Source organism: Pseudoliparis swirei, chromosome 6, assembly GCF_029220125.1.
Source record: "Pseudoliparis swirei isolate HS2019 ecotype Mariana Trench chromosome 6, NWPU_hadal_v1, whole genome shotgun sequence".
Classification (NCBI taxonomy): Eukaryota; Metazoa; Chordata; class Actinopteri; order Perciformes; family Liparidae; genus Pseudoliparis; species Pseudoliparis swirei.
This window is the reverse complement of record NC_079393.1, coordinates 13,310,048-13,320,903: the sequence shown is the minus strand read 5'-3', so window position 1 is coordinate 13,320,903 and position 10,856 is coordinate 13,310,048. Positions and strand designations below refer to the sequence as shown.

At 46.5% G+C, this 10,856-nt stretch overlaps 1 protein-coding gene across 2 annotated transcripts; it reads left to right on the top strand.

Moving 5' to 3' along the window:
- Positions 1 to 4,400: 4,400 nt before the first annotated feature.
- On the top strand, positions 4,401 to 9,807 carry znf710a (zinc finger protein 710a). 2 transcript variants are annotated; one of them, XM_056416449.1, is made up of 5 exons: positions 4,401 to 4,512; positions 6,525 to 8,012; positions 8,717 to 8,908; positions 9,001 to 9,175; positions 9,530 to 9,807. In XM_056416449.1, the coding sequence occupies exons 1-5, from the start codon at positions 4,468 to 4,470 to the stop codon at positions 9,697 to 9,699; spliced, it is 2,070 nt and encodes a 689-aa protein (XP_056272424.1). In that variant the 5' UTR covers positions 4,401 to 4,467; the 3' UTR covers positions 9,700 to 9,807. The 2 variants fall into 2 exon arrangements, with proteins under 2 accessions (XP_056272424.1, XP_056272425.1); XM_056416450.1 differs by lacking the exon at positions 4,401 to 4,512 and adding an exon at positions 4,602 to 4,812.
- Positions 9,808 to 10,856: the final 1,049 nt, after the last annotated feature.

Below are 10,856 nucleotides of genomic sequence, written 5' to 3'. Positions count from 1 at the left end.
TTATTGAATGAACTTCAGGTGCTCATTGAATTTTGTTCGGTTGACTATCCCTTCCTGTTGAAAAAATGCAATGTGCCCATGTATTAGTATTCATATTTGTATATCTATATAGAGTTACAGATAGACAGAGGCTTTTTATTCTGTGGTTTTTGAGTCTCTTGTGGCTATCCCTCTTTCTCCCTTCCCCCTCTCTGTTTTTCTCTCCTCTCTGTCTTTCTCTTTCGTCCTCTGTCTCTGTTTCTCTCACTCGCTCCCCCTCCCTCCCTCCTCCCTCTTTCTCTTGATCTCTCTCTCCTCCTCTCTCTCTTGCTCTCCCATGCCCCCCTCTTTTTCTCGCTCTCCTATGCTCTCTCTCTCCCTTCTCTTTCTCTTTTTCCTTCCATAGCTCTCTGTCTCACTCCCTCGCCCCCCTCTCTGTTCCTTTTATATCCTCCTTGCTGAACGCTCTTCTCCTCTCCTCCCTCAACTCTGTCTTTTCTCCTTTATATTCAGTCCTTTTTTTTTTCAAGCTCTCCCCACACTCATTTCTCCAACGTTGTCTCCAAGCAGAGCTATTTCATTGCTAATATTCTGTTTTTCCATTTAGTACCCCCACTACAAAATGGGGAGTGTAATCTTTTATTTAGTTTTTGTTGTTGCTTTGGTCATTTCTACATCCTGTCTTGAGGTTTGCTTTAGAATGATTTGTTGAGTGAATTTTAGACCTGATTCGTTAAAATATACAGTGGGGGGAAGCAAGCAGACATGGAAAGCATCAATATTGAAACAAATACAGAATATGCTGCAGATTCGTATTTGTTTTATTGGCTGGAAGTTGCAAGTGATTCACCTATAGTCAACCCTGTCTGATAGATAGCATATTCCTCACGTATAAAGTTGCTCTCCTTCACAGCAGTGCGTGAGACAATACTGATAAAGACTGAAGCTTTGGGTTTTTTGGGGTTTGTGTCCAGTCTGTTTTTACTTACCTTAATGGAAGAAGCTGGAGGCGTGCGACTAGGGTGTGGCTGTTTTTATACAGTTTCGCTATATTCCATCTGCATTGCTAAAATTCAAGCTGTGTGATTGTCTGTTCTGTGCTTCTGAAAAAGCCTGCTGTGCTTTTTTTTATGAAAGCTTAATTACAGCAGCTAATCATGCTTGAGACTTAGTATTATATCAGCATGCCGTGCAGAGGTGAGGCTGAAACAACAGAAGGTGTGTGGGCTTGCTGCTTGAGATGCAGGTCTGAGAGGAATGGCCGCCTTTAACATCAGCATCAGTCCAATAACTCAAAGTTCAAAACACAGAGCGAACTGATTCCTCTCTTTATCCATTTCTGATCAGAAGAAAATCCTCACCTGAATGCTGCAGCTATAACAATCCTGTACACAACCCTACACAGCTCCCAGCACACTTGACAGACGATGTTGAATTATAGCCATCACCTAGCACAGCGTCTCACACACAGTTCGGGCAAAGTCGGGCAGTGTGCAGCCTGTCACTGTGTGTGTGTGTGTATAGAGAGAGAGAACAGTATGTTATCATTTGCATTTCTCAAATGCGAGTGTGTACTCACATTTATTTTAATCAGAGAAAGCAGGGAGTTGTCATCAATGAGTCTACTGCACTTTTAAAATTCATTGAGTTTTTCTCAGGGGAAAAACAGACAGCTGATAGCTGATTCTGACCCCCCCCCCCCTTCAACACACACACACACACACCCTCTTCCTCACATATTGCTCTCTTCCTCTTGCTGGAAACAAGAAGTTATAACTTTGACCTATATCACAGAGAGGATGTGCCTCTGGACTGCAGGGTTGTCCTCCTATAGATCAGCGACGCACCAGGCCGGGGTTTAGAAGACGGACGAGAAGTCGCTGGCAGGAATACAGTAAGTCATACGGACGCCCGTGTCAGAAGTGTGTTGTTTCAGGGCTGTGGGAAACTGAAAGCGTGTTGGTTTTAATGGTGTGTGCGTGTGTGCGCGTGTGTGTGCGTGCGTGTGTAGGTGTGTTCTTGTCCCTGATCTTAGACATCAGACAACTTGCGCACACACAACCTCACACAAACACACGTTTGAAATCCCAGTTGAGGGTTAGTACACTTGAGAGCAGAGCAAAGGTTTACTACCCCCTCTATCTCTCTCTCTCTTGTGTACATGTAGAATCTAAGAACAAAAAGTTTACGCTTATTATCCACCATAGCCTTTCCCAGTCAGTATGCTGGAAACCCCCCCCCCCCACACACACACACACATGCAAATGTACCCAAAGTAAATGGACAAGCGAGCAGGTCTTTGCTGTTGTGAAGATTCAGGCCTGAAAAGGAGCCGGTGTATTTCTTCCCCAAACTTTTGTTGTCTGTGTCTTTTTCATTTTCCCCATAGGCTAGTTCTGTGTTGTTTTATGTACGTGTCCCTTGTTGTTTCTTCCATGTGGTTTCTTTGTCTTTCAGCCTCTTATCTCTTTGTTTCTTCACTTGCTCTCCTTCTATTTTCTCTCCCATTCTCTCCCTCAACTTCCTGCTATCTCTCCCCCTCACTCACACCCTCACTCAATCTTTCTCTTTCTCTCTCTCCCTCCTCTTCCCTCCCTCCCTGCCTCCCTCGCGCTCACTCTCATTCCCTATCTCTCCCTCCTCCCCCCTCCGCTCCCCTTTCTCTCTATCTTTCTCATTCTCGCAGCACTCCCAGCCGCTGATGATTGATCAAGGTTTTCAAGGTTTGCCCTTTCCTGTTATTTAGTAGGAAATGTTTATGCACAGTCCTCGGCCTTACAGTCACAACCGGCGTGTGTCCACACCGCGTTTGTCACGCTTGCCGGCCCCTAAACCTACATTTCTGAGATGCACTTTTCTTTTTCTTCTCTCCACTCATTTCCCCTGTGTTTTACCAGTTAAAATGGGAAAGGTACGCTGTGGTATACTGGAATACCTGTCTAATTATCAGGATCATCTTCAGAGCCGACTACTTAAGCACACAACCTGTACTTTGCCCGCAGGTAGTCTGCCGCAATGTTTCTCAACACAGCCTGAAAGAAATCTGGAAGTTCAATAGTTAATGTCTTCCCTTGCTGTGTTTCCTTTTCCTCACTCTCTCCGTCTCTCTATCTCCTTTCCTCTCTCCATTCCCTTTGCTCTCCACCCCCCCCCCCTCCCCATACCCACTCCCTCCTCTTTCACCTCCTCCTCTTCTTTATTCGAACACCCCCCCTCCCCTTTCTCTTTTCTCTTGCTGATGGACTCTTCTTTTTTATTTTCACACTCCACCATCCCCCTTTTTTCTTCTCTCTTTTTCTCTCTCCTTTCCTTTCACTGCATTTTCTTTCAACCCTCTATCTCTCTTCCCATCCCCACCCGCCCTCCACCACTCCCCCTCCCCTCTTTCTTTTCTCTCTTTTATTCTTTCTTCCTCTTTCTTTTGCCACATCCTTTCTTATGCCTCAGCCCCCCCACCCCCACCTCCCTCCACAATCTCTCCTTTTCCTTCTTCCTCCTTTTTGCTGCATTCTCTTCTTCCCTCCCCCACACGGCTCTCTTTCCTCTCTCCCTTTTTCTTTCTGTCTCTCTCCCCCCTCCACCCCTTCCTCCTCCTCTTCCTCCACTCAGCTTCACTCCCCCTCCCTGTACTTCTTTCTTCCTTATTCTTTCTCCCCCACGTCTGTCTCCCTCCCTCTCTCTTAACTGCTTTTCTCTCCTTTCTTCCTCCTTCTTTTTTCTTTTGTCACTCATTTATTTTTCTTCTTCTGAATTTCTCAGACAGTATACTTCAGGCTGTCTCAATAGTTAATTAGTTTGAATCTAGAAATAATGGAAACAAACTACACGGTCTCTGAAAAGTTAACATTTTAGAATTTCTCAGACATTATCTGTCCGACTGTTTTGCTGCTGACAGACGCACCTCCACCCATAGTCTCTGAGTGTTTGTGCGTGTTGTGAAAGTGTGTACGTGCCTCTAAGTGTGCCTGCATACATACACATATGGAAACATGTGTGTGCGTGTGTAGATTCACATATATCTGTGTAAGAGAAACTACTGATTCGTGCGGTTGAGCACACGCTCGTAAAAAAAGGAAATGCAAAGTATAAAGTGTGATCAAGAAAAGATAGAGCTTGTGTCTCTGTGTGCCTTCAAGAGAAATGTGTGTTGAAGGGTCATGCTGAATTGTATGTAGTGAGAAAGGGAGATAAGATGTGTGTGTGAGTGTGTGTGTGTGTATTTGTAAGAGAAAAGAGGAGAGAAAGAGAAGTGAGATGGGAAGGAGAGGGTGGGAGGAAGAGAAAGAAATGGGGTGATGCTGTGTCTCTCTCTCTCTCTGTCTGTGTGTGTGTGGGGGGGGGGGAGGGAGGGCTGGTGTGGGGGGGGCTAGGCACAGTCAGTTCTGATAACAGCAACAGTAGGAGGAGGATGAGCCGTGGGACCGCCCCACTCTCCCACAGATATAAATAGGAGGTGGATTTTTTTACTCCACTCATTTCTCCTGAAGGATGAGATCCCTGAAACACCTCAAACATCACTCCAGGAACAATGTGGTGAGTTTGTAACCTACAGATGGAGAAAGATGTGTTCCTAGGGGTTAAAGGGGAGGGGGAGGGGAAGGGGGGGGGGATTGGTTGTTACTTGTTTGGCAGTTTGTTAGTGAGGTATTTACACTCTTGTCTGTATGTGAGGGTGAGCAAGATTACTTTTTACATTCACAAGAGTATACCGCAGTGAGAATATCTTTTCCAAAAAAAGATAAGAGTTGTGTTTCTATCTCTGCCGCACGTTTTCCGCTGCTGCTCTAATTGTTTGTCCTTAGGTGTCTCTCAGATGCAACTTTAAACGTGAAAGTACGTACTCTTGCAATTACTCCCCTACCTTCTCTTGCTCCTTGTCATTTGTCTTTTTCTCTTTCATTTTGTCAGCCTTTCATTTTGCTGTGCTTTTTCTTCTTTCTCCGGCTCCCCCTCCTTCCCTCCCTCACTCCTTCCCCTCTCTCTCTCTCTCTCTTTCTCTCATTCACTCACTCACTGTCTTTCTGTCTCTCTCCGCCCCCCCATCCCCCCCTCGCACACCCCCTCCCTCTCCCTTTCCTTTCTCTCTTCCCTCCTCTCACATGCTCACTCAATCTCTCCTTCCCCTTCCCTCCCCTCCCTCTCCTCCCCTCTTTCTTTATCTTTCAGCCCCTCCATCTCATTTCTCTCTCCGTCTCCCTCCCTCCACTCCTCCCCCGCCCACAGCTCTTTCTCCTTCTCTCCATACCTCCCTCCCTCTCTCTCTTTTCTCTCTCTCACACACACATGCTTTCAAATACACATCCAGTCTCTTTCCTTTTCTTTCTCACAAACACACAGTCTGTCTCTGTCTGACTACTTTAAAAGCAGTAATTATAAATGACGTGGTTATCAGGGCATCCAGGTCTACTCCCCTCTCCCAACACACAGACACACACACACACAACCACACAAACACCTTTATTCATGCTCTAGCCTCTCTTCCTTTCTCCATCCACTCTTTTATTTTCTCTCAGTATTGCGTCAAGAAAGGAAGCATCTCTTGCTTGTGTGTATGGCACAGAGTGAAGACTAGTGTGTAGTCTGATAGAAAGTATGGGTCAGAGAGCTTCCCTCTATGTTTTCCTTCCACTCAGATCAATGCTGAGAAATAGCCATTGGCCTAGAGGACTCGTGTCTCCTTGACCACCGATAGACAGTTTGGTTGTACCACAATGTCTTCCTCAGAGTTTCACTGTTCCTCTTTTACATGCACATGTTTACCGCACGCAAATGTTTACCCTGTAAACATGTGCGTGTGGGTCAGAAACACTTTCAAACTGTACGTTTATGTTAGCGAGCCTCTTGCATCGGTCTGGAATACAGAATGAGCTCGAAGCTCAATCGAATGTCTGTTATGGATATGAGGCTGCCTGCTGGCATATATCATCTTGTTAAGGAAGCCCAGTGTGGCAAGCGTTATGAAGTCGGCTGCGGTAAGTAGAGCCACGGCGCTCTGCTCCCCATGAATGGGACGGATAGCACCAGCGATGAGATGGCTTTGGTCAGCCAGGCTGCCCCGGGACCCCACGGGAAGTGCTGAGGACAGTCCACGGAAGTCAGCTTCCTGGCTGGACCTGCATCCCTTGTTGTGTTCTTTATTATTCTAAAGCCTGTCAAGGAAGGAAACGCAGTGCTAACGCAGATCTGCCTTATCGCCTCCATCGAATGTTATGTGGATTTAGAGCAAAGAAACAAGAAGCAGTATGAATGTAACCCTGAAAAACATTGTCTTAATACTCTACTGGAGTCCTGGGAGGGGAAGATAGTGTTTCATCTGGTGACAGTCGGGATTGTTAAAAACCTAATCATGTAATTTCAATATGATGGCAACCAAAAAACCTATGTTTGTACTTATAGTAAGGTTACCAATATCTCAAGGCTGCAATGGGGAAATGAGGTCATATGAGGAAACATTGTGTAAGGCAGGGTTTGAAACAACAGAGTAACACAAAGAGATGTTATTTCTTCAAGTAAATTCTTTTTAAAAACCTGTATGTTTCTTCCAGGAGGAGGAGAGTAGCCGCTTGGTGCGGACCTACCCCAAGATGACCGATAGCCACGTGGATGTGGGCACGCAGACGGAGCCCGTCGTGGTGCTATCTCTGGCTCAGGCTGCTGTTCTTGGCCTCATCTCCCAGAATGAAATCTTTGGGGCCACTATTGCTCCCAATGGCTTTTACACTGGGGAGCCCAGAGAGTGTGCCCCTCCTCCACCCGAGTCAATGGAGTACGAGTATGCAGATCAGCTAATAGGGGCCAATGGGGACTACCTGGCTGAGCCAGCTGGCGAGACGGAGCCCCGGCCCCACTGCAGTGAGAGACGAAGGCCCGGGCCCCGCGGGAGAAGCAAGAGACCCAGGAGTGAGGAGGGCCACCCACACAAAGTAGCAAGTCCACAGGCTCAAGTTAAAGGTGAACGACTTGAGTCTGACACTCCTGCTTCCTGCATTCACATGAACAGCCGGCGAAGTACCGGCAAGTCAGAGGATCCAGTCACCAAACAGGGCTCTCTGAAAGAGGAGCAAGCCTGCGTCGACTGTCTCTCATGTGTGAGAGAGACGCCCAGGCCACAAACAGACGGGCAGCCGGAACAGAAAGAAGAAGAAAACACCGGCGGAGAAAGAGAGAAAAAGGAAGAAGCCTTGGTGGTGGAGGAGGAGGACGGATTGGAGGAGGCACTAAACCTGAAGACCAGCGGGGACACTGGCAGTCCTCTGGAGAGCCGCTTTTATGAGTCCAGTGAGGCGGCCTACGAGTCCGCTGACATGGCGCTGCCAGGAGAGTATGAGGAGAACGGCCAGGCCATGCTGTGGTCAGACCCAGAGGGCCTTGCCAGGCGGATGCAGATCGACCGGCTGGACATCAACGTACAAATCGATGAATCTTACTGCGTCGATGTGGGAGAAGGTCTGAAACGCTGGAAGTGCCGCATGTGTGAAAAATCATACACATCCAAATATAACCTCGTGACTCATATTCTGGGCCACAACGGAATTAAACCCCATGAATGTCTCCACTGTGGAAAGCTCTTCAAGCAGCCGAGCCACCTCCAGACTCACCTGCTCACCCACCAGGGAACCAGACCTCACAAGTGCACAGTGTGTGAGAAGGCCTTCACGCAGACCAGCCACCTGAAGAGGCACATGCTGCAGCATTCGGACGTCAAGCCGTACAGCTGCCGCTTCTGTGGCCGTGGCTTTGCCTACCCCAGCGAGCTGAGGACCCACGAGAACAAACACGAGAACGGCCAGTGCCACGTCTGCACCCAGTGCGGTCTCGAGTTCCCGACCTACGCTCACCTAAAGCGCCACCTGGCCAGCCACCAGGGCCCGACCACATACCAGTGCACAGAGTGCCACAAGTCCTTCGCTTACCGCAGCCAGCTGCAGAACCACTTGATGAAGCATCAGAACGTGCGGCCCTACGTTTGCCCCGAGTGCGGCATGGAGTTTGTCCAGATCCACCACCTCCGACAACACGCTCTGACTCACAAGGTACTGGCAGCGCACACCCTCGCACTTAAGGTACTGAAATACAGATGTTGTGCCTTTGTCAACCAGTTTGTGTTCAAAATAGAAGCCAAAATAGGCACATACTGACACTATATTTAAGGGCATTATCAAGATGTAAACATATGAGAGATTCAGGCAAGTATTTTAGCGTCACCCCTTTAGATTCCTCTGTATGAATCTGCATAGGAAAATGGGAGGGTATCTCGCACACTTGCACCAGTCTTTCCTCCAAAACCAGTTGCTTTGTAAACATAGCCTTCAAAGGCCTTGAGTTTTTTTTTGTTTGGCTCAACCCGCCACTTGCATGCGTTTTGTGTTGTCATTCGCAGAGCTACTTCCCTTTGTGTGTGATGAATCACCCTGGTCTTTCCCTCCGTTTCATTATATAGGAATATAATATTTCTTTTCATGGAATTCGCTTTTGTTAAATATTAAAATGAAAGTCAAATAAACGTAGAAACAAAAAAACAAAAAGTTTCATCTCTCCATTGTTGGGCTCTTTCCGCTCTTTTCCAGTCTAACACTTGGGGGGTGGGCTATTGTTATCGACATGTGTTGGATCAAACGCCAGAATGTAAATACTCCCCGTGGGTTTATTCTCTAAGCCTCATTTATTTTTCTCCTAACCATATATTAAGCGAATAATGAAGTGTATTAAAAGGCCCAAACACTCCTTGTTTCCGCAGGGTATGAAAGAATTCAAGTGTGACGTCTGTGCCAGAGAGTTCACCCTGTCGGCCAACCTGAAGAGACACATGTTGATCCACGCCAGTGTGAGGCCGTTCCAGTGCCACATCTGCTTCAAGACATTTGTTCAGAAGCAGACCCTTAAAACGCACATGATTGTCCACCTGCCGGTCAAGCCTTTCAAATGCAAGGTGAGTGAAGCGAGTGGCGCTGTACATGGAGAACCGTGGGCGCCATTGTGACCGAGCTGGGAGGTGTACCGACTCACTCTTTTGTCTCTCAGGTGTGCGGAAAGTCGTTTAACAGAATGTACAACCTCCTCGGCCACATGCACCTCCACGCGGGCAGCAAGCCCTTCAAGTGCCCATACTGCTCCAGCAAGTTCAACCTGAAGGGCAACCTCAGTCGACACATGAAGGTCAAACACGGGATCATGGACACGTCAATAGATGGACATGGTGAATACCTTCATTGATCTTCCATCCATTACACTCCCTGCTTGAAACTCCTTGATGGGTTATGTGTGGCAGATTTCCTTGTGGGACCGCTCGGCGGCGTTCACTCGGTCTGCCCCGAATGCACTTTGACTTTGCATGTACTGTAATCGAGTGGCCAAGTGTTTTGATGTTTGTCTGTCACTCCCTCCGTGTGTTTAGTAAATGTAGCACCACCTGGCTTAGACATGCTTGTCTCTATCAGTAGAGGCTGATACAGAGGCAGGGGGGGGGGGTGCCATATGTCTTTAGGAAGAGCTCTGAATGTGTGCTGAGGACAGAGTGGGATGATGTTTGTGTATTTGTTTCCCTCATCAGAACCCCCCAAAGAAACAGAAGGCCAGGAGGACTACGAAGAGGAGAGCTTTGAATTCAGCGAGCGAGAAAACCGAGCGAACAACAACAACACACCAGACATTGCTAAACTATCTCAAATGGAGTATTACAGCACCTATGGGAAGGGCACAGGGCGATTCAGTACTGCATGAATTATTGAAATCACCCCCAAATTGAATATAAGTGTGAACTAATGAAAATACGATTGTTTTTTCTTCTTCTTGCTTTTAAAAGCATAGTGCTCGGGTTGTTCAAGTGTGTGAAGAAACCCAGCAAACTGCACATTCATATGCACTGGAATCACTCGTAATGCTACGAAATTTGGAAATATATACTTTTTACCTTCTTACATATTTTTCATCTCTAAAACAGCATATCTACTGAATAAATATATTATATTTGAGAAAAGTGGACTGTCTAAAACAGGAGCGTTTAAGTAAATAAATATGCACAAATACATAGATGTTGTCGGTTGATTAAAAACAGGAACATCATCTGAATTTTAAAAGCAAATTCTTAGCTACAAGCTTGAAAGCATATGATGATGTTAAACTGCACTTATTCATTCAGACAATCCCGCTCTCTTTCAGACTGCCGGGGTAAACTAATGTGAAGGGTTAAAGAAGGGGAAAGTAATTTCACATGCCAAAGCTTATCATGTTGCAAAGGTTAATGATTCACTTTGATTTTTACTGTGATAAATTAAATTTGAGATCTGCAAAATTAGTTATTCAATTGGATTTGCGATCCGTGTTTAATTGTATATTATTGTACAGAATGCACCAGTCCTCCTGTATGGTGGCTGGTACTGTAATCGGTGTGTTGCACTGAGGACCACTGTGTCGACATTTTAGGTTTTGCATTAACAAGCATCACCCTGTATTGATCGCTAGTCTATGAATGTAATTGTTTCTGTGGAATGTTTTAAGACGCTAATCAAAATACTCTTTTTAAATGGTAGGACCCCTTTACCAAAGAATTGGATCAAACCGTGCAGCTGCGGGGTTGGAAGTCTCTTTTCTTGCTGTGTTGAGCTGCGACATTAGGTTTCTTGAGGTCCAATCGCAGACCTCATGAAATTACATTCAGGTTCCCCTCCCACCCGTCTGTAGATCTCCTCTAAAGATTACCACGGCGAACAGACCGGCACAGCTTCTCTTTCAACGATTCTCACCGTTTCCCTCCATCCAAGCCTTCGTGAGACAGGACTGCAGCATTTTTCAAAAGCAATGCAAACCCTGCATTCATATTGCAGTTCCGTTTTTTTTTTTAAATGGATGAATCTCAACAAGAAGTGTCCAGAAAAAAA

Coding starts and splice junctions, on each gene's coding strand:
- znf710a (XM_056416449.1), top strand. CDS start 4,468: ATGAGATCCCTGAAACACCTCAAACATCACTCCAGGAACAATGTG. Junction 4,513..6,524: donor ATCACTCCAGGAACAATGTG/GTGAGTTTGTAA, acceptor TGTTTCTTCCAG/GAGGAGGAGAGTAGCCGCTT. Junction 8,909..9,000: donor TCAAGCCTTTCAAATGCAAG/GTGAGTGAAGCG, acceptor TTTGTCTCTCAG/GTGTGCGGAAAGTCGTTTAA.